The following is a 22,734-nucleotide window of genomic DNA, read 5'->3' as shown; positions in this document are numbered from 1 at the left end:
AGGTGATGCTCGGACGCCCCCTAGAGGTAGAATGGCCCTCCTGTCCTCACCGCTCCTTCCTGGCCCCTGCTCCCATGGCCCTGGAGCCTTCAAGTCCTGTCCTCTGTGGGTCTTCAGGTTTGTGTCCCAGCATGCTTCTCTCCTTACCACGGTGGCTTTGTTTTCCCTTCCATCTCCCGTTAGCAGTGGCAGGTGACTGTTTGCAAGTACTCAGGCATCCAAATCAGCTTGGGAGCAGCCCAGAGGTCCCGAGGCGTGGCTGGTAGATAGTGACTGGCTTTTCTCCTTAGCTAAGTGGGTGCTCCCGGCTCTCTGGATGGAGCCCTTGACTTCGAGCCATTAGTAAAAGCCTCATACCCATGGTCATGGATACCAGGAATCTACCGGGTTTTTCTTGGGGGACTTCTGCGGGGATTTAGATACCCAGATGCTTCCACCAGGCGTCTATGCAAACAAGCTATGCCCTGTTGGAAGGATTGTTGGGCTTACTAGGAACAGTGACTCACAGAGCGGGTTTAGGAAAAGCAAGTCTAACATTCCAGAAGACACCTGGACCTGGGGCAAGGCTGGGCTTTGTGGGCTAGAGAGGGAGGTAGGGGTGAGGAAGCTGCCCTTGCTCTTTCTCTGGATAGCCCAGTTCCTTCTTTACCATCCCTCTGAGTCTGCTGTCTCTATCTGCCTCTCTGTCGAGCCCCCCTGCTTCCCAGTGGCCCCCTCCTCAGGATGCTGGCCAGCAGGTCCATGGCTCCAGCTTGCTCTGCTGTGGAGGCTGGCAGAGTGAGGGTCTTGTGGCCCAGGATAAGCCTGGTGCTGGGGAATCAAGGTTGTGAGGCTCAGAGGCCGCTGGGACTATTGGGGGGACTGTCAGCTGAGTGATGGGGCAGGAATCTGCTAGCAGGTGCAGAGCAAGTGGACGTCCCATGTGCGGGGAGTTCTTTGAGGGATGGTAGCAGTGGATGCAGCCGTGTCCCTCCCACTCTGAGGGGTGAGGAGAGCGCCCACCGGGAAGGCTGGAGCAGGGCTCAGCCAAGGAGAGGAGTGAGTGAGGCTGGGCTGCTTTCTCCAGGGAACGGAAAGAAGAGTTTGGGTCACTAGTGAGCAAGATTGGGAAGTGTTAGGGACACATGGGGACAGAAGGTCCCAGTCCAGAGCAGGGACTTCCCTCAGGGTCAGGCACGACCTGGGCCTCGGAGAGGCAGGAGGCTTGAGGGGAGAGAGCTCAGCTGTCTGCAGACTTGGCTTGTGTTGCTCCTATTCATTTCCGTCATGCACTGTACTTGAGGGACACACATGTGCAAGCCAAGGGCAAAAACCCTGAGCCCTGCACGTATGGACCTTACAGTCTGCCACTAAGCATGATTTTGAAACCCTTATGGAATGAACTTCAATCTCTTCCCTGCCTTACACGGCCCAGTGCCCCTGCAGGGAAAGCGGCTGCTCTAACTCGTATCTGACCTCCTCTAGCAGTTCCAATCCGTGCCTCGTAAGGGGGGCTTGGCACGTGGCCTTGGGCTCGTGCAGAGGGCCCGATTTACAGATGCCCCCGCTGAGGTCCATGGACTCTGCAAACTGCCAGAGGCTGCTTGGCCTGTAAGAAGGGCATCTTTACACCCAGTATCAGTTTTGGAGGAGCTGCAGATCAATGCTTGCCCTCATCCCTGCTCCCAGCCTGCCTGACCAGGTCTGGGTTGCTGGCATCTGTTTTATCAGGATTCTCAAGAGGGACAGCTGGTTTGTGTTACAAGCCTGTTCCCTGCATATCTGCTCTGGTTTTAAATAGCTTATCTGAGCAGCTGGAGGACCACATGGGCTTATATGGCGTGGGGTACATGTTCCTTTAGCCCTGTCCCAGCACCTGCCAAAATAGCAGCCAACACCCCTCCATTGTGTCCTGCCCTCCCCGTCTCCTGCAGCACATTCCTCCCACTGCAGGGCTTGGCTCCCAAGGCCCCAGCCCACATGCCTGCTTAAAGCCCTCTCCATCACTGCCCTCGCCCAGTCCCTGCCGAGCCGAGCAGACACCTCCGGGATCTGCCAGCAGCCCCTGTTCGGAGGTAAGACCCGGGCGAGGCTCTAGGGAAGGGCAGGGCAGCAGGGGGCAGGAGGGTCTTGGCCCTGGTGCCTCCTCCCAGCTCTGCCTGAGCCTCTTGGAGTGGGCGCTGGATGGAGAGCTGTCCACAGCCCTCAGAGAGGAGGCCACTTCAGGGCAGGTGATGGGCCTGGACTCCCACACTAGTGCAGTCCAGAGGGGAGAACCTTGTATGAGCAGTGGGGGACAGAGGTCCGTATCCTGGGTCTGTCACTAAAGATGTGTGCAGTTGTAAAGTCTTGGGACCTCAATTTCTTCATCTACAGAACAGCTTTGGTCCTTGGCAGGACACTGCCTGCCATACATACAGTGATTCTGTGGCCAGTAAGGACCCCCCAGATTGCTCGGCCCACCCCCCTTGGCTCCAGGACAAAAGCCACCTAAACCTTTCCAGGCAGGTTCCTCTGAAGGCCCAAAGAGCAGGGTGAGCCCATGAGTCTCCGGGAACTTGGACGCTGTCCTGGAAGCACTAGGAAGGCCCATTGTCCAGAGGGCCTGGATTGTCCAAGCAGAAGTGTGAATTCCACCGGACTTCCTAACCCCACGCCCTTCCCCTCCCGAGAAGAGCAAGGGCTGAGCTTCGGGGCTGATGGAGATGAGACCCCACTGAGAGACCCCTCGGGGTGTGTGGGCCGGCCGAGCTTGTTGGCATTAAAGGGTTAACTCTGGGCCCAGCTCTCCCACTGTGTCCCTTCCAGGTGACCCTTGCCCCATCCCACCCGGACACCCATGCCGACAGACCTTGCTCTTTGTCTGGGAGCGATAAAGATTTCCTTGCTGTTTTAGCTTCTCTTGGGCATGCTGAAGGAATATACCGGAAGGGGTTGCCTGGCTTGTAAAGAATTTCCAGTACATTCCACAGGGAGTACAGCTGGGAAGCCACCTGACCTCCCAAATTCCTTCTCTGACCCTGTCTCATGGGGCAAGTCCTCCTCCTCCCAGGGCAAGAGAGGAATCTGAGAGGATCAGGTTGCCTCTGCCCTCTCGCCTGCTGGGCACCCACTCCCCTACCCCAGCCCTCAGGCCTCCTAGTGGGCTGAGAACTGCAGGTTTAGGAAGGTCTCAGCTGAATGTTGGGGACAGGGGCTGAAGGCCAGGATCTGCATTCCTCAGAAACACGGAGATGGTCTCTGCATGGCTGGAACTGGAAGCTCATCTAATTTATAGCTAGGTCAACTGAAGGTCCTGAGAGTTTATGTGACTTAACAGGTCACACAAAGAAAGCTGGGTTTGAAACCCTGATTGTTTGAGCCCCAAGGCCAGCGTTCTTTCTGCTTTCTGTTGTTTCTGCTTTACTCCCCAGGAAAGGTGACCCTGACCTCCTGCTGAGAGTTAGGCTGGAAAGCAGCCTGTGGAGGCAGGGGCTGGGTATGAGGACATGGGGGCCTCGGGAAACTCGGGACTCTCAGAACCTTGCCCTGCCACGCTCTGGACCTCCGGTTCTGGAGCCCCAGGGTCAGCCTACAGCCCTTTTCTCCTTCATCAGGTCCTGCTCTGCCCAGTGGCCTGGCCTGGCTGTGTCCTGTCCTCTCTGCTGAGAGCCCTCCTCCCCCCTCCTCCGAGGTCTGGTGCTATTTTAGGAGCTGGCTGGTGCTCCCAGGAGCAGGAGGAGCCCAAGTCCCTCTGTTCTCCTCTGAGTGCCAGCGCCGTGCCCAGGGCTCTGAACTGGTAGGAGCCCGGAGGCCAGAAGTGACATCCCCAGGCCAGCCACACAGTTCCCCCAAGAAACTTCTCCCTCTCCCACGGCAACAGGCTCCCCCTGGCGCTCGGGTAGCAGCCCTCCTAGTTCTCAGGTCCCAGGCTCTGGCTGATCCCTTGGGGTTCAGAGCCTCTTCTCTTTGGCCACCATCATCCCGAGGCCCATTCGGAGATGCTTTGGGGGTCGGGTGTTTCTCCAGCAGAGTGAGGGTCTGCTCCCAGTTATGACGCCTTACATGCTTGACATCTCTCCCCCCAGCACCAGGCAGTGCAGGGAACAAGGGGTCTAGAGCACACCGACCAGGGCTCCCCCTTCGCTGTCTCCATCCTGGTCCAGCAGAGGGCGCAGGGGAGAGGCATGCTCAGCAGCGCCCACGCTGCTCCCCAGGGGTGCGAGTCAGGGAAGTCTCTACCCCGGACAGCTGGGGAGTGGTGGCAGCTCCCTTGGAACCCCTTGGCCTCAAAGGAGCTGCCTTGCGGTGGACATCACCGCAGTCCACTGGGGCACGGACTCTCACAGGCTGTCCACAGACGGGTGTCTGGGGCTGGTCGCAGCCTCTGCATTTGGATGCACAGGAGACTGGGAGGAGGAGTGCGACTGTCCGTGTGCTGGGTCCTCACCTTGGCCGCGTGGGCAGGAGGAAGGTGCACGGAGAAAGACCAGAGTGTGCTCTTCATCATTCTGATTTACGCCCACCCGCTCTGCCTCCCCCAACACCACACCCTCCCTTCTCTCCCTTGCAATCCGATTGCAAACAACAGGGGGCGCTGTGCACATTTCAGTCAGTGCAATGGCAGCTCAGGGATGCACTGTCATGGCTCAGAGGGGTCAGGTGTCATCATTACTAGTTGAGTGCCTACTCTGGGCCAGCTCTAGTCCTTGTATCTGCCCCCGGAGAGAAGCAATTTCGTAAGAGAGGGAGCGGAGGTTCCGGGAAGGGAAAGGACTGCCCCCAGGTCATACACAAAGGGACCATGGAGCAGGCCTTCAAAGCCAGATCAGTTTCACACCCAAAGCCTTGTGCCTGTAGTCACACCTGACGTTGCCTAACGCCTCCCACTTCACTAAGATCGATTTGATCCTCACAAAGACCTCTGGGAGCCGGGATGAGTACAGCTTATCTCTAGTACAGAAAGACACTGAGTTCAGAGATGCTAGAAAGCTGGGCCCAGGAACCCTCAGCAAACGGATGGAGGAGGATTTGCATCCAGATTGTCATAGCGAGGGTGGTGTCTCCAAACGAGTTTCTAGGGACTTTTCTTCTTCCACTTTTGGGGACTGAACCCAGGGCCTTCGCACTGAGCTACATCCCCAACCCTTCTTATTCATCTATTCATTTATTTATTCAGACAAGGTTTTACTAAGTTGCTAAGGTGCCTAGGCTGGGCTTGAATTTGCCTCAGCCTCCCAGAGTGCTGGGATTACAGGTTTGTGCCACCATCCCATCCCCATGGCCAGCACCAGGGAAACTAATTTTAATTGGATTTTTTAAATTGCAATAGCATAGATGAATATACAGGTATAAGAAATAACACAGAGAGATCTCTTATACCCTTTGCCTGAATTCCCCCAGTGGAATCATTTTTAGCTACAGTCCTCCGCTCTACCAACTGAGCTATCGAAGGAACTGGAATCATTTTTAAAACTACATTGCAGCCGGGGATTTAGCTCAGTGGTTCCGACACCTGCCCCGCAACCAGAAGGACCCAAGTTCCATCCCCGGTACCAAAAAACAAACAAACAAACAAAACCCTACATTGTACAACATCAGAACTTGGAGGTGGCCATTGCTCCAGTCAATCCATGATTTTACTCAGATTTTCCTGACTTGACTTGTGTTTTCTCTCTCTTTGCATATGTCAAATTTGACACCATGTTAGCCTGTCCAGGTCCATGTATTTGATCCCCAGAGTCAAGATGCCAAGCTTTGCAAAGCCACAAGGATCCCTTGTGTCTTTTTTTTTTTTGTACTGGGGATTGAACTCAGGACCTTGCTACCACTGAGCTAAATCCCTGGCCCCTCCCTTGTGTCTTTTTAATGTCATTCCCGCCTCCATCCCAGCCTCCATAATGCCTGATGACCAGGAGCCCATGTCCACTTCTGTAATCTTGCCATTTCAAGAATGTTATAGAAATAGACTCACACATATATGACCTTCGGAATTAGCCTTCTCCAATTGGCAGAATTCCCTGGAGATTCAGCCAAGTTGCTTTGCATATCAGCATATCAAGGATGCATACCTTTTTCATTACTCAGGAGTATTCCACAGATCCACAGTTGATGTGACCACCCTTGCAGGGGCACTTGTGCAGGGACAAACCCATCAGTGAAGACGGGGGCATGTCAGTGAATTGCTTCTGGGGATAGGAAAGGCTGAAAAACTGCCAACACTGCTTAGAAAGTTACAAACAGGGACCCGGATGTTCTGGACAGCGTGTCTACTTGGGGGCGAGGAATGGAATGGGTGTTAGCTGGGCACCTTGCTGTGACCTGGGACCATGGTGTCCCCTTTGCACAGGAGGAAAACAGGTCATACACAGAAAAGGGTGGGGTGAAATTCACCCCAGGGGGCCAGAAGTCCTCTGAGGAAGGCACTGACTTTCTTCTCTTTCTGGAGGGAGAGCAGAGACCATGTCTGACATTGAAGAGGTGGTGGAGGAATACGAGGAGTGAGTATCTGAGAGCGTCCCATCTCAAGTGCTGTCCCCTCCACGCCTCCACACCTGCTCAGGGAGCCACCAAGCTGCCCCAGGCTCCTGGCAGAAGTGGCTGGCTTGGTTTCCAGGACCCCAGGGAAGACTCACCCCCGTCCCAAGCACTGCGCTGCTGGACCTTGGGCAGCAGGTGTCGGGCTGACCTCAGGCCGAGGGGCTTTGGGGACACCTGGGCCCAGCTCCAGAGTGGACAGGTCCTGCCCCACTAGAAGTCTGGCCCCTGAGACTCCTGGACCGGACCAGAAGGGTCCAGTGACTCCGCAGCCAGAGCTGACGGCACCCAGCACGCCCGCCCCAGGATCCAGTGTCCTCACTGCCCTGGGGGCCTTTGCAACCCGACTGCTCCCTGAGAAGCCAAGGGTGGGACCCAGGCAACCAGCAATGGCTCGGGGTCTCAGGAGGACGCAGGGCTCCGGGTGCAGCTCTGTCCTCCCGGAGCTGCTCAGCTGCCGGGTGCTGAGGCCAGAGTGAGGGGAGGAATTAGAAATGGGGTGGCCTGCTGGGGGTCTCTGGCGAGGCTGTGTGAGGACACAGAGACAGAGACTGGGGAGGGAAGGGCTTTCTAGAAGGGGAGCAGCCTTCGGGGAGCTCAGAGGGAGGGGAGGCCAAGCGGGGGCCGACGAGTTCACTGGGCAGCGGCAGGGGCGGGGCGTGATGAGTGGGAAGGGTGGGCCAGGGTAGGCGGAGGGCGGACTCCCTCAGGCAAGGGGAGAAATGGGCGCGGGGCTCTCCTGGGGCGGGCCGGGGAGCAGTGCGCTGGCGCGCGCGCGCGCGTGTGTGTGTGTGTGTGTGTGCGTGTGTGTGTGCGCGCGCGCGCGCAGGACCGACTGTCTCTTCTCACACTCAGGGGCCAGGAAGGTAAGCACATGCGGGCGCCCCCTGGATCCGGACAGCATGGCTGGACACTGACCCACTCTCCTCTCTCCCCTTGCTGCCCGGCTTCTCTTCTGAGCAGGAGTCGTGGAAGGTATGTACCTGGGCAGGTGGAGCCCCAGAGAGGAGGGTCTGGAGAGCCAGCTGTGTGTCCCTGTCCCCCACTCTCAGCTGAGCAAAGCTTTGCTCCTTCCTCCATGGAGTCCCTCCTACCTCGCTGGCTCAGATCTTGGGACAGAAAGTTTAATTAAATCTGTCTCCTCTGTTGGCTATTTCTTTACACTTTTTCAAGTTAGTTATACTTGCCCCCCCCCCCCCCTTGTTGGGAGTACCAGAGATGAACTCAGGGCCTTAGCACTGAGCTATACCCCAGCTCATTTTTTAGTTTTTATTCGGAGACAGGGCCTCACTAAGTTGCTCAGGCTGGGCTTGAATTTGAGATCCTTCTGCCTCAGCCTCCCAGAGTGCTGGGATTACAGACTTCCTTTTTTAAAAAAATTTGGAAAATTTGAAATAAATATAAAATAGCAAAGAAGAAAGAAAGAGAGAAAGAAAGAAAATGGTATCCCCCCCCCCCCATCACCTGGCTTTATCACCAAGTCTTGGCCAACTTTCCCCATCCGTACTCCAGATCTTTCTAGTTGTTTGGAGCAGATGCACCACACAATTCCCAGGTGTAATAGCGTCTCATGCTTTAGTACCTGTCTCTAACAGTCAAGCTCTATTTTTAAAAAGGCTTAGCCACAATACCACAGTCACACCGAAGAATGTGCTATTAACAAGTTTGGAAAGGAGGTTCTGAGTGTGCAGTGCTCAGGGCTCTGAGATGTTTCATGCCAGGCTGCGGACTCCTTGCTCTTCCCTCAGAGGCCCATCTGCTGTCCCGGCTCCTGAGTGTGGTGACCCAGCCGGGGATCCCTGTCTCACTCTGGCCTTTTCTTACTCTGAGAGCAGATGCTGAGGTGGTTCAGAGATCCAGCTCCGGTCCACAGAGGCCTTGAATGCGCAGGCGCGGGCTTGGGCGCCGCAGGGGCTGGAGCCCTTCCCTTCCTGCTCTGAGAATGCTCAGATGCCACTTGAGCAGGACCCTCGGAGGATCTCAACGCGGCAGGGCCCCTCCCTTGTTCACCAGGCCTTCTAGGGAAAGTGAGGCACTTCCCACGGGGTCTCGCCTGAGGGGAGATGGAGAGAAATTCACAGGCAAAACTGAAAGGGCTTCGGGAGTCTTTTTGGGAGTGACCTGAAAATACCTTTAGAGCCGAAAATCTACCTGGCTCCAACTTCTGCTGTGTCCCCCACACAGACTCTTGACCTGCTGGGTCTCCTTTTGCTCTGGAGGATTTTCCACTAATCAGGACAGGTTTGGGGTGCAGAGGTTTGGGAAATACCTCTTGGGTTTGGGACCAACCTGCCTTCTACACACGGTAGGACTTGGCTGTGAGTCACCGAAATAACTGCACAGTGAGGATGGGCTTGGCTCACACAGCACTTGCCTTGCTTGCTGGGAACGGCTGACAGCACCCTCCCTCGCCCCAGCCCAGGACCTGGCCATCAAGGGCAGACACAGAGAGAAAGGTCCAGATGAACAGCCAGGAACCCTCAGGATGGTTCTCAGGGCTATGCTGTTGCACCTGCCTTACATGGGGCCCTTTCCTTCCCCAGTACCAGTGCCCAGCAGGGCTCCCCAAGCGTGACAAGTGGAAACTGGATTTTTTTTCTTCTTTTTTTTGGTACGGGTGATCGAACTCAGGTCCTTGTGCTTGCGAGGCAGGTGCTGGAACCACTGAGCTAAATCCCTGGCCCTGGATTTTCTTTCTTTAGTGGTACTGGGAATTGAACCCAGGGTCTTTGCACTGAGCTCTATTCCCAGCCCTTCTTTATTTTGAGACAGGGTCTCGTTAAGTCACTTAAGTTGTTCAGGCTGGGCTTGAACTTGCAATTCTCCTGCCTCAGCCTCCTGGAGTGTGGAATTACAGGCATGCATGCTCAACAAGATATGTTTGTGAGATATCCTAGGGCAGGGAAGTGGGAGAAGTTTGATGGGAGCAAAGGAGCCCTCTCTAGAGTTTCAGGGCACCTGTCTTAGCAGGAGGAAAACAGGCTGTGTGGTCTAGAGGCAGGCAGGGAGCTACTAGTTAGCACTTACTGAAGGCTTTGCTGGTGCCCAGCACTGCTGGGACCCTAGGCATGCAGGGCCGTTCCATCCCCACCCTGGTGGGAAGTGGGTGTCAGGGCTTCTGTGTTGCTCCGGTACCTGAGGCTCAGGGGTGTTACTGAGATCTGAGGTGTCCACGTTGCTGAAGGCAGTGGCCCCAGAGTTGGAGCCCAGGTCCAATTCCAGCCTCCATGCAAAGCTCCGTGCTGGCCAGTGCCCTGCCTGGGCTTCTGCTCATGCTAACCTGTCTGCTTCTCCCCTCTGCTGCTGCTGCTCCCTGACCTGGAAGAGGAAGACTGGAGAGAGGATGAAGACGGTAGTACGGCTTTTCCTGTCCTGTTTCTCACTCCCTGTGGTCCGCCAGCTGCCTGCTTGTTGGTGGGGCGGCGGGGCTGGGGTCGGGGGTGGGGTGGGTTTGAGTCCATCATTGCCTCCTCAGCCTCCGGGGGTCTCTGTCGTGTCTGTCCTTTGGGGCCACGGGCTCTTTCTCCTGGTTCCTGCTCTTTCCCACCTGGCTTGTCTTCCCACCTTCTCCAGTGTGGGTGACTCATGCAGGAATGAGTGGCCAGCATGCCCACCTGCACATGGCAGTGTTGGGCGCTGGGCTCCTCCCAGCAAGCTGGCCAGCCCCAGGCAGCATGGCCTGTGGCTGAGGGGCCTGGGGACAGTCATCTGAAGAGAAGCCGGGGCCTGGAAATAGCTGGAGCAGAGAGGACAAGATGTCAGCCTTCAGATGTGCCCTGTGGAGGCTGCAGTGGGGCTGGACCTGTTCCCAGTGCCCACAGAGAGCACCAGGGCGAGGGCGGAAGACTGGGGCTTGATTTTAGAAACAGACTTTCCCACAGTGAAGCTGGAAGACACAGTGGTGGCCTAGGGAGGCCGTGAGCCCCGCCTGGGGCCAGCTGTGTGACCAGGGGGTGAGGGGGTGCTGGGCCCAGAGGAAGGAAACACTGGTGATGTAGGAGAGGTCTCCCATGGTGGCCCAAAGGTGGACCCCACAACCAGGGCTGTCCTTCCTGGCCAGTCTTTTTTCTTACGCTTTCTGGAAGGTTCATTTGGAGGGAAGTGCTGTTCAGAGGTCAAGAGAGAGCCACTGCTAGGCCTCGGAGAAGACTCAGACCTGGGAAACAGGGACAGCGAGGGGGAGGCAGAGGGAACAGAGGCTACCCTTCCTCCCTTGATGCCTCTCTCCTCTGCCAACACCCATTACTTGTTGGCTTCTCAGTAGACAAGTATTACCAAGTACTTCCGAGCGCCATCCTGTCTGCTAATCTGTCTATCTCCAAATACCGGAAGGGGCAGGTCCACCTCCTGCCAGGCAATGGACGAAAATAGAAAACTCCCAACAACCTTCTGGATAGTACAGATATTAAATGTCGGGCACCTCACCCACTTACATGGTCTTGCCACTAGTTTCTCTGAGATATGGAGGCAGTGACTTGGCCAGTCACTGGGTCCAGGACAGGAGCTTGGCAACACCCCTCCCTTAAGCAGCAAGGCCTGTTCTGTGGGATCAGGGGCTGGGTGGAACTTCCAGGGTAGGAGGTTGGAGAACGGAGTGGAATCATAGACTAGGGCGGTTGTTGGGGATGGAAGATCTAAATCGGGCAGGAGGAGCCCCAGACGGAACCCTGGCTCTCCACCTCTTCTCCGCTGCTGCCCACAGCACCCATCCCACCCTGACACGATCCCACCCCGATTTCTGGCCCTCTCAGTGTTCCCAACACTGAGCAACACCCAGTTCTGATTCCCAAACCCCCAGGGAGGCAAATTTGGGAAGAAAAGACTCTTCACTATTCTGATCATGTCCCTCTGTTGTATTTACCCATGGGTGGCATTTTTTTTCTGCAAAGGAACAGGGAGTAAACACTTTGGGTTTTATGGGCCACACAGTCTCTGATGCAGCTACTCAGCTCTGCTGCTATAGTACAAAAGCAGCCACAGCGCACTGAGGAGTGGATGTGCCTGTGTGCCAATAAAACTTTATTTGCACGAATAGTCTGTGGGCCGGATATGGCTCTTGGGCCATCGTTTTGTTACTTCTGGTTTAAACCAAGAACCAAGCAGCCTCCTGTCATCCTTAAATTCATGTGGCCAAGATGTCATCGGTTTTCACCCCCCCCCCCATCTGTCTTCTGTCCTGGGTGCTTTCTGATAGCAAGAGCAGGGGCTGAGTTTTTCACCGTGTTTGGTTCACTTCTCCAGAGCAGGAGGAGACAGCAGAAGAGGAGGCTGACGGCTGGGCTGGGGCTGAGGATGAGACGGAGGAGGCTAAGGCAGAAGGTGCGACCCAGGGTTTAGGCTCGAGGACCTGGGGGTGGCAGTCAGAAGCCACTTGCAGCATGCTTCCTAATGCATGCGCCTGCTCCTCCTGTCCGGGCCGGGCGACTGCTGCCCACTGCCTGATCAATGAACACTGAGAAGCAATGAGTGGTTCTTTCGTGTCACACAGTCTTGGGCCTAGGGACATGTGTGTAAAAGACAGCTCCCTCACCCCATAAACTAGCAGGCTGCCCTTTGGCTAGTACCTGCCCATGGGGACAACTCCTGGGAGCAATGTGAGTGTAGAAAAAGAAAGTCATTAATTCCTTATATTTCATTTAGAGGATGGAGAAGAAGAGGAAGCCAAAGAGGCTGAAGGTAGGAACTATTGGACATCGGAGAGAGGTCTGGGGTGGTGAGCAGGCTCCTCCTAGCAGTTCCGGGGAGATGGCCCGCAGGGCTCCTTCCAGGGAGGTGGGCAGGAGGGGCAGAATTTGGTGGCACTAGCAAGGTTTCAGATGTTGCACTTGAAACCTGTGCACTTGTGCAGGTGTAGGGGGGGGCAGTTAGTGCATGCACCTGCCTGAGTGGCCAGTGGGACCCAGCAGCAGGGGCACTGCCGAGGCATCAGCGGTCCATGTGGCATCAGCGGTCCATGTGGCGGCTCATTGCTCTGGTCACTGCCACACTGCAGCTGTTACTGGGCTGCCTAGTGGTCAGGGGAGTGTGTGGACCACTGTACTGTCCATCAGGGTGGACCCAGGGACCATCAGGAAGTCCAGATCACACCAAGAAGGCAGACTTGGGAGGGGATTCTAGGTCCCCCCTGGGGACCTTTCCATAGGACCCTTTGTCGGGAAGCAAATCTGCCTTGTCCAGAACTGGTGACCAAGAGGGAACTTCTCAGGCCCAGGTGCTGTGTGTGCCCCCCAGGCCACCCTGGAGGCTGCCTTAATGCTCCTGGAATTCAGGATCTCCAGGGCTGAAAGGAATTCCCTGGGCAACTGGGGAAACTGAGGCCCCAGGAGCCCAACTCATCGGGGGTGGGGCTGTGGCCGGATCTGGGCCTCCTGACCCTATGCTGTGTACTTCTTTGTCTTCCAGATGGCCCAGTGGAGGAGTCCAAGCCCAAGCCCCGGTGAGTGGCATGCACCTGCTGGGAGCAGAGGACCAGTGAGGGAGGTTGATGGGATGGGGCAGGAGTGCAGTGGGCGTAAGGTGGGGTTGTAGCAGGTACAGACTATCACATACAGTTGTACAGGTTGTGTACTGCACAAAGATCTCTCTGGGGGGTGGTGAATCGGGGCTGAATTCCATCCTGCACTCCACTATCAATCATGCACCCTGGCATGGATGGGGCTATGTTCATCTAAAGAAAGGGGATGGACTAGTCATGCCCCTGGGCAGACATGCTCTCTTACCCCACAGGGTAGCTAGAACACCATCCTCCATGAAGGAGGGGCCTAGAGGAAAGGGAGGCAATTTTTGGGAGCCAAGCAATAAAACCACAGCAGCAGAGAGCTGCAAAGGAGCCGAGCAAGGTGGCTTGGCCCAGGTACTGAGGCAATGGGAGGCAGTAGAGTCAGGCTGGTTGGCCGACAGGAGCATTTCCCCGCTTGGCAATGCTCATCCGCCAGCAGGGGGCGCTCATAGCTTTCTTCCCGCATCAGCCGGAGCCTCTGACACCAGCCTGCCCTCGCCAATCCCAGTTCATCCAAATGTCCAGCGCCTTCCCCTGTTCTCACCACTGGACGGAGCCTGCAGTATCTCACTGCAGCCCCATTCAGACCTGAGGGCGGATGGGGAAACGGAGGACCCGGGACCCACCCACCTCACACACCCAGTGTGTGCTCGGCCGGCACCAAAGTGCAGGGCTCCCAGGGACCAGGGGGTCCTGCAGGTCCGCCGCAGCCATGTGCAGGCAGACAGCCCTGCGCTTGTCCCAGCTGCTGTGTTTCCCAGCTGTGCCGTTTTGTGCAAGTCACTTTCTGAGCCTCAGTTCCCTTAAACGAGACGATGGGGTCTCCTCTGAGGTGCACTGTGAGGGTAAAGTGGGACGACGCATGAAAGAGCTCTGTGTCACCCCTGCGCTGAGCAGGACTCCTGGGGTGGGCGTAGGCGTGACATCGCTGTGTGGGTGGCCGGGCAGCCCTGGAAACCCGTGCAGGAGGAAGGAGGCCCGGGAGTCCTCAGTGGGGTTGGGGCTCCACGACTCCTTACTCCTCTCTCCCACAGGCTGTTCATGCCCAACCTGGTGCCCCCCAAGATCCCGGATGGAGAAAGAGTGGACTTTGATGTGAGCAGTGCTGGTGGGTGGCCACCAGGGTCACAAGAGGTCTTGGGTGGTGCTAAGCACAGGCCAGGCCTTTGAGGACCGCCCTGGGCTCAGGTGTGCCTTCTGCGTGGAGCAGGGGGTGCGGTCTCTCAGCCCCGGGGACCCCCACAGGACATCCATCGGAAGCGCATGGAGAAGGACCTGAACGAGCTGCAGACGCTGATCGAGGCGCACTTTGAGAACCGGAAGAAGGAGGAGGAGGAGCTCATCTCTCTCAAAGACAGGATCGTAGGTGTCCTTCCTGGCCCTCTTCCTCCACTGTCTCTGCGCTGCTGACCCCGCTGGGGGTGAGCTGTCCTTCAGCACCCTGCAGTGTACCCATCTCTTCTCTCTGCCAGCTGGACGCCCCTTGAGTCCTGGCTGTGGTCCCACCCCATCCCTGGCTCCTTCCCACTAATGCAGGGAGCACGACTGCCTTGCAGAGTCCCCAGTCACTGCCCTGGGGAGCAGGAGGCTGCTTGCTTCCTTTCTCTCTCTCTGCCTCACTTGCCTGTCCACAAACGTGTGTTCTGGCTGGCAGCCGATGACTTCATGTCCATCTTGGCACTACCAGCAGCTGCCAGGGCCGGGGCGGAGCCCTCACAGGAGACAGAAAAGCCTCCTGGCATTTTCCACGTGGTCTAGACAGCCTTCCCTGAGCAACCGTCCACATGGGTCACCTGCCCATGCCCTCACGTGGCTGCCCTTACGTCCACCTGGTGAGGGCCGCCTCTGTTGGCATCTGTGGAGCTGGCTGAGAGCAGAAGCACTTGCAGGAAGGGCATCTGGGGTCCCTGCACCTCAGCTGCAGGGGCCACCTCCTTTCCTACTCTGGGCCTCTGCCTCTCCCTGCAGGAGAAGAGGCGGGCAGAGCGGGCAGAACAGCAGCGCATCCGAAATGAGCGGGAGAAGGAACGGCAGCACCGCCTGGCTGTGAGTGACCTGGCCCAGCCTGAGTCCCAGCATGATCCCAGCTCCCGCCAGCCCCAGACCCTCTCTTCATGGACAGATTCAGTAGAGAGACTGCCCATGCCAAGCGAGCTCCGCCATTGTCTTGGCTCCGGACATGCACCAGGGAACATGACAGCCAGGGTGGGCCTTGGGGCCAGGATGACAGGAGACTCTCCAACCCTCCTCCCTTCCCCAGCCAGGCTGCCTGGGGACCCAGGGTGCTCACCTTCCTGTAGGAAGCTCTCAGCCCAGGGAGAGGACGGCACCTGGCAGCTGGGAAGGAGGACCTAGTGCACTTGCGCGTGCATTGCTCATTCATTCAGTAAACTGCTGAGTGCCTGCTCTGCACCTGCAGAGATCTCCTTGCCCAGCAAGGAGAAAGCTGCTCATGCCCAGAAACATCACCAGTGTCAGTCCAGTCAGGGCCTCCCAGCCTTGCCCATAATGTGCTTCCTTTCTCCTTCCTGAAAATCAGGAAGAGAGGGCCCGGCGAGAGGAGGAGGAGAACAGGAGGAAGGCTGAGGACGAGGCCCGGAAGAAGAAGGCTTTGTCGAACATGATGCATTTTGGAGGATACATCCAGAAGGTGGGTTGTGGCCAAGGAGCAGGGATCACCAGGAGCCCTGGTGTGTCCATGAGGAATGAGGAGTCTGCGGAGCAGGCACTTCAGGCTGGATCCCAGGAGGAAATTCCCAAGTGGTGAGGGGAAGTCTGAAGCTGCCCACCACACAGGGAGCACAGTGCTCTCCCCACCCACCCTGGGTCCAGTGGAGCCCAGGAGCCCCCATGGTGGCTGGGTGCAGCCGGAAGTGCCTGTGCCTGGAGTCAGACCTCCAGTTGGAGATCCGGCTCTGCTGCACACAGCTACGTGTCCTGATGGTGCCTCCGAGCCTCAGTTTCCTCATGTGGACCTAGTACGGCCTGCACTGCTGCTTCGAGGCCAAGTGCACTAAGTTGGGAAGGGGCTGTGGCCTACACAGATGTGAGGTTGATCTCCTTTATGCAGTGCAGAGGAGCCGAGCATTATCTTACATTTCCAAGGTCCCCTGATCTGCCACTGTGCCCACGCCCCATACCAGCCACATGTTTGGCATGGCCCTGAGCCCCAGACTCATGCCCTCGCTCATCGGGCTGCCTTTGTGAAGTCTGAATCACCTTCTTCTCCTGTCTCTCTGCCTTTGTCTCCCCTCATGTTCTGCCTTCTCTCTGGGTCTCTGTCATGGTCTCGATCTTTCTCTCTGGGTCTTTCTCTCATGGTTTCCTGGCTTAGCAAGCCCAGGTGGGTACTGAAACCTCAAAAGCCCTCTTCCTCCGCTTGGTTTTGGGGAGCTCCCTGGGAGGGGACAGCACCTTTTTGCGCAGAAGAGAGCAGAGATTGGGGTGGTGGGGAGGAGGGAGCCTGGGGAGAAATGGAGGAGACTGGTCATGCATAGGAGGGTGACCGATCCCGAGGGAACCCCTTTGAGGAATCTAGGCAGGTGACGATGAGGGGTCTCACCCAGATGATAGAACCTGGCCCTCTGCAGGCTTCACCCCACTCCCTGGGGTGGGGTGTCAGGGAGCAGGAAGGGGCAGGCTCTAGCCAAGCCAAGGGTTCCCGCCCGCCACCTCCTTCAGACAGAGCGGAAGAGTGGGAAGAGGCAGACAGAGAGGGAGAAGAAGAAGAAGATTCTGGCTGAGAGGAGGAAGGTTCTGGCCATCGACCACCTGAATGAAGATCAGCTGAGGTAAACTGGGTGGGGTGGTTCTTCTGGGACACAGGGCTCTGCGCCCGGGTTGGCAGAGCGCACTTCTCTCTGAGCACCGCCAGAGGGCGCTGCTTCCCCATACATTTCCTGAGGAGGGTTGCTGGTGCTGAACTTGAGAGCCCAGCAGGTCTCTGGTCCCTCACCTGTCAGCTTCGGTAGGCTCACCTGCACCCAGGAGGTGGGAGGGGATTGAATGCGAGGCTCTCAGTGCCCGGAAAGCTGCTCCCCCTTCCTCCTGATTTTCAGAACGCTGCCTGGGCAGCCCCTGGTGTCTGTAGGGTCAGGATCAGGGTGAAGGCAAATGAAGGCCCATCCTCACCCCTACCCTATTCGCTCTGCGCAGGGAGAAGGCCAAGGAACTGTGGCAAAACATCTATGACCTGGAGGCGGAGAAGTTCGACCTGCAAGAGAAATTCAAACAGCAGAAATATGAAGTGAGCTACATGTGGCACGCTTCTCGAGCCCTGCTCCTCCTGGTTTGATGGGGTCCCTCAGGCCCCTTTCCCTGTCCCCCATCAATCCACGCAGCTCTCACATCTGCTCAGTTTCTCACCTCCAACACTGTTCAGCCCCCATCCCTTGCCCCTGCTGTGCTGAGCCCCCTGTGCCCCACTCCAGGCCTCCTAGGTGCTGAGCTCATTCAGCCCGAACAGTTTCCCCTGTGTCTTCCAGATCAATGTTCTCCGGAACAGGATCAACGACAACCAGAAAGTGTAAGTGTCTCCCGCTCCCAGCCCCTCAGTCCTGGTCTTCCGGCCACGCCCTTCCCCTCTGCGGATTCTGGGCCCCACTCCTTCCTCCTCTCCACAGCTATTGGTTCCTTCTTGGGCTCCTCCTGGTTCTTCCTCTCCACTGCCCCTGGGCCTCTGCTCACTAGTAGGAGACGGGTGGATGGCCAGTGAGGTCTCACTCCTGCCCTCAGCTGCTGCCCACCTTTGCCCCTGGAGGCAGCTCCAGGCTGCTCCTCTGAACCCTTAGCATCCCTCATCCTGCCCTTTACCCCATGGAGCACTGCTGCCCTCCTCTGTGTCCCCCACTGATTGTGTCCCGCTTCCCCTGCAGTTCCAAGACCCGCGGGAAAGCCAAAGTCACCGGGCGCTGGAAGTAGAGGCTGAGTCTCCTTGGAGGCCGAGCCTCTTTGCCAAAGATCTGCTCCTTGCTGTGTCCCTGCCCTGCACATCCCCAGCTTCTGGGCCCTCCTGGGCGCCCAGGGCAGACTCCTGCCTGGAACCTGGGAACTGGCCCAGCTGGAAGCGAGCACTCCTGCCTGCCCCATGCCCACGCCATGCCAGAAATAAAAAGCCATCGCACACTGCACACACTGAATGGCATCTGTCACTTCCTCTGAGGCAAGATGGTGTCCTCCAGGGAGCCAGGGCGGCCCTAAGAGCCTCGGGGACAGGCCTCTGGCACCTCTGCCGGGCTGGGGGGAGCTTCTGCTAGACTGGCCCCTCCCACCTACCACCAGCTGGGGAGAGGCCGATGGCCAGGGAAGGAGGCACGTGCTTTCTCAGGGGCTGGGAGGGCATGCAGCAGACAGGGCCTGTGAATTTAGCCCGTGTGAGTCACCATGGAGCCGCGCTGTCGCATGGGGAGGGTGCATTCCCAGTGTGAGTCACTCTGGGGAACAATGGAGGCCTCTCTGGATGGGCCCTGTTTTCTTTCTCTTCCTGGCTTGGGCACTAAGGCCAGGCGTCTGAGGGCCATGGTGCTCTCAAGGGAGGAAGGAGGCCTGATTTCATTGGATGGCCATTCAGGTCAGCACTGCTAAGAGGCAGGGGCGAGTCTGCATGCTGAAATTTTTCCCTTCCTATGATCTGCACGCCCTTTAGGATTTAAAGCCATAAACCAGGAGGAATCAGTTAGCAGGACACAGAGATCTCATAGGTGGGTGAGCTCCTAACCCAGAGGCTCTGGGATAAACCCCGAAGAGGGGACGTCCTCTTGCACCACCACGCTGATGCTCAGGCCGTCGCCTCTGCCTGCCATGCCTTCTCCCACTCTCCATTTGGCGTCCATTGATAGGAGCCTGGGGGCTCTGCCTCTGAGAAGGGTCCCCACCATCTCCTAGGCGCAGGGGACCCATCTTGCCTTGCACTGAGCATGTGGGCCCTGTTGTACCTGCTGGTCCAATTATGGCACCGAGTACTATGCTGCCAGGTTTAGCTGGTCCTACAGACATCGCTCTGTACTTTTGGGCACAATACAGACATATTTATCCTGTGCTATGTGCCAAGCACCATGATGGATGCTAGTGATACAGACATGAAAAGACTACAGTCCTGGGACATCAGGGAGGGGACTCTGCCTGTGCTTCTGGCCCACTTTCTATCCATCCATCCATCCATCCACCCATCCACCCATCCCCCCACCCACCCCCCCATCCCCCCATCCCCCCATCCCCCCATCCACCCATCTACCCACCCATCCACCCATCCATCCACCCATCCACCCACCCATCCACCCATCCACCCACCCACCCATCCACCCACCCATCCACCCATCCACCTACCCACCCACCCATCCACCCACCCATCCACCCATCCACCCATCCACCCACCCATCCATCCACCCATCCACCCACCCACCCACCCATCCCCCCACCCATCCACCCATCCCCCCACCCACCCACCCATCCACCCATCCACCCATCCACCTACCCACCCACCCATCCACCCACCCATCCACCCACCCATCCACCCACCCACCCATCCACCCACCCATCCCCCCACCCACCCACCCACCCATCCACCCACCCACCCATCCACCCATCCACCCATCCATCCACCCATCCACCCATCCATCCACCCATCCATCCACCCATCCACCCACCCATCCCCCCACCCACCCATCCACCCACCCATCCCCCCATCCCCCCACCCATCCCCCCATCCCCCCATCCACCCACCCACCCATCCCCCCACCCACCCATCCACCCATCCACCCATCCACCCATCCATCCACCCATCCACCCATCCATCCACCCATCCATCCACCCATCCACCCACCCATCCCCCCACCCACCCATCCACCCACCCATCCACCCATCCACCCACCCACCCATCCATCCACCCATCCACCCATCCACCTACCCACCCACCCATCCATCCACCCATCCACCCACCCATCCACCCATCCACCCACCCATCCACCCACCCATCCACCCATCCACCCACCCATCCACCCACCCATCCACCCATCCACCCACCCACCCATCCATCCACCCATCCACCCATCCACCCACCCACCCACCCATCCACCCGTCCACCCATCCACCCACCCATCCATCCACCCATCCACCCACCCACCCACACATCCACCCACCCATCCACCCATCCACCCACCCATCCACCCACCCATCCACCCATCCACCTACCCACCCATCCATCCACCCATCCACCCACCCACCCATCCACCCACCCATCCACCCATCTACCCACCCACCCACCTACCCACCCACCCATCCATCCATCCAATCATTCAGTAATTATGTCTTGAGTGCTAACTGTACATGAGGTGCCATGCTGGGCACAGGGTTGCTGTGGCTGAAGCAGGCATGTCCCGGTGCAGCCAGAGCTCCCAGGAGAGAGAGGCAGCATGCAGGAGGTTCCTGCTCAGTGTGATAGCAGGGGGACAGCAGGAAGAAACACAGACACTTCCCAGCCCCTTCCCAGCCATGGCAGGCAGGAGGGCTTTGGGAGGAAGTCCCAGATCGGGGGAGGAAGATGTCAAGGGGAAGAAGTGTGTGTGGGGGGTGGGGTGGGGGGACAACATATCCAGCATCCTAGAAGCAGAAGCCAGCGAGCTGTGTTCGAAGAGCTGCAGTTATTAACAGAATCTGAGCCTCTTCTGGTGGGGGACAAAAAGGGCCCAGTGTAAGCGGGCAAGGGCCACAGGCCCATGGAGAGCTCTCTCCATGGTACCTGGGTGGCCCCTACCCTCCTGGCCATGACCCCAGGCCTGCTCACTCTAGTTTGTAGGGCAGAACAGTGGGCCCAGTGCCCCAGTCCCACTATGCATGGTGGGCACTGCAACCCCTCCCTTGCTACCTTGATGAGGTGGGGGGGCAACCCAGAGACAGAAGTGTCGGGTCCAGAATTGGGACACTGCCAAGTCCCCAGGGGTCTAGGCCTCAGGTCTCCCCAGAGCAGAGCGGGTAACTGCTGCTAGCCTGGGCCCTGCCTCCTGTTCTCTCCTCCCAGCTGTACCTCCTCCTTCTCCCAGCCTTCTCTCCTCCTCCTCTGTACCTGAGGATGTAGGCTCCCCTAAAATCTGTCCCCAGGGGCAGCCTTTGCCTGTTGCCCTGTGCCTTCCCCTTGGGTACATCCTGTGCAGTCTCTTCTCCTAAGGTCGCGTGGGCTACAGAAAGATTTTTTTCATCACACTCATCTTTGTGCTGAGAGCATTTGCAGTCCTCTCTTAGTGCCTGTGGTCCCCCGGCCCCCATGCAGGTCACTTTGCCTGGCTTTAGTTGCTGGCCATCAACAAGAGCAAGGGTGAGCAAGGAAGTGAAATGAGATATTGAGAGAGAGAGGGAGAGAGGAGAGAGAGAGAGAGAGAAAGAAAGAGAGAAAGAGAGAGAGAGCACATTCACATAACTTTTGTTACAGCATGTTGTTATAGCTGTTCTGTTTTATTACAGTGGTACCTCAGTTCACAAACTTAATTTCTTCCACAATTCTGGTCACAAACCAAATTGGACAAGAGCCAAATCAAATCCAATGGTTAGGTTCAGTGTTCTCCTTACAGGGAAATTTGATCTGGTGCTGTGTGTCCTCTGGCCTCTGCAGGACCCGTCTGCGCAGAGCTTGGAGATTTGTCTCTAAGCAGAGTCCGGGGTGGTGGCCCGTCCTGTCCGGCTCACCCAGGAGAAAGTGACGGGTGCCATGGAGCAGGGGTTACGGCCAGGTCCTCAGCCGGCGTGCGGAGCCCTACCTCAGCAGGCAGGCGTGGGTGTGGGCCTGGCCCCAGTGCTGCCCTCTGCTGGTCCTGGGGAGCGGGACTGTGGCTGTGCACAGAGTGCACTGAGAGGGTTCCTGAGCGTCAGCGCCCCTGCCGCGGCCCAGGACTCCTGGGCTCCTCGCTTACCATGTGCCGAGCCAGATGCTGGAGGCGTAGGGGAGGCTGCCGCAGGGCTGGGCCTGATGACCACCCACACATCTGACGCCCCCTGGGCCCAAGTCCCCTGTACACCCCAGGGACCATCTCTCCCTCTCTCAACTCCCTCTGTCTCGCTCTGGGTCCGTGTCCCCTGGCTTCACGGATGTCTCCTTGCCCCTCCCGTATGCTTGGGAAAAAGGCCTTCAAGCTCTGCACGGCGGGCCAGAGAAGCGGGACCCTTCCTCCACCCTGTCACCGGATTTGTTCTCCCACTCTCTCCTGTCCTGGGCAGAGCTCACCTCTACTCTGCTGAGAACGAGGCCTCCGGGCGGGCTCACTTGCCTCAGTTCCGCTCTTTTGGCTGGAGCCCCCTGCCCTGAGCCTACCTTTCTCCGGGACCTTCTGGCTGGGCGGCGCCCCAGCTCTGGGGCTCTGGGTAAGTCACAGTCTCTGTCTGAGTCCCCTATGGTGTTTCTGAAGGCTGAATGACACCGCAGTGCCTAGCATGTAACCGGTATCAGCCACCCCGCTACTGTTCTGGTTTTAACTCCTGACCAGCTCTCTCCTAGGCTCAAGGCCTGGAGGAGCCGGGCCTCCCCAGCTCGGTCTAGGTGGGGCCCTCCTAGTGGTGGGTTTTATGGAGCCCTGGGGGCCTCTCTTCCCTTCTGGGTTCCAGCCCCAGGCCCTCTCCTTGGCCAGATCGTTGGGGGTCCTGGTGGGCGGCAGTTGCTCCGCCTCCAGGCCTGTGCCCTGCCTGGAGGGAGGTGACAGAGCCTGGTCCCAGGCTGCCTCCGCCCCTGACTCTGGAGCCTGATTTCTGGAAAGGGA

The 22,734-nt window shown here is 57.8% G+C and overlaps 1 protein-coding gene across 2 annotated transcripts; it reads left to right on the top strand.

Moving 5' to 3' along the window:
- The first annotated feature begins 1,850 nt into the window (after positions 1 to 1,850).
- Tnnt2 (troponin T2, cardiac type) lies at positions 1,851 to 18,123 on the top strand. Of its 2 annotated transcripts, XM_004862250.4 has the most exons (16): positions 1,851 to 2,054; positions 6,407 to 6,458; positions 7,351 to 7,361; positions 9,821 to 9,847; positions 11,737 to 11,814; positions 12,136 to 12,171; positions 12,898 to 12,931; positions 14,029 to 14,089; positions 14,240 to 14,356; positions 14,963 to 15,040; positions 15,534 to 15,644; positions 16,329 to 16,337; positions 16,676 to 16,785; positions 17,150 to 17,240; positions 17,479 to 17,519; positions 17,869 to 18,123. In XM_004862250.4, the coding sequence occupies exons 2-16, from the start codon at positions 6,421 to 6,423 to the stop codon at positions 17,912 to 17,914; spliced, it is 888 nt and encodes a 295-aa protein (XP_004862307.1). In that variant the 5' UTR covers positions 1,851 to 2,054; positions 6,407 to 6,420; the 3' UTR covers positions 17,915 to 18,123. The 2 variants fall into 2 exon arrangements, with proteins under 2 accessions (XP_004862307.1, XP_087050011.1); XM_087193885.1 differs by lacking the exons at positions 1,851 to 2,054; positions 6,407 to 6,458; positions 7,351 to 7,361; positions 16,329 to 16,337 and having other exon boundaries at positions 7,980 to 9,847.
- Positions 18,124 to 22,734: the final 4,611 nt, after the last annotated feature.

Source organism: Heterocephalus glaber, unplaced genomic scaffold (assembly GCF_053883595.1).
Source record: "Heterocephalus glaber isolate CG9 unplaced genomic scaffold, H.glaber_assembly_v1.0 deba00001600, whole genome shotgun sequence".
NCBI lineage: Eukaryota > Metazoa > Chordata > Mammalia > Rodentia > Bathyergidae > Heterocephalus > Heterocephalus glaber.
The sequence above is the reverse complement of the archived record's forward strand: the minus strand, read 5'-3'. Positions and strand labels throughout refer to the sequence as shown.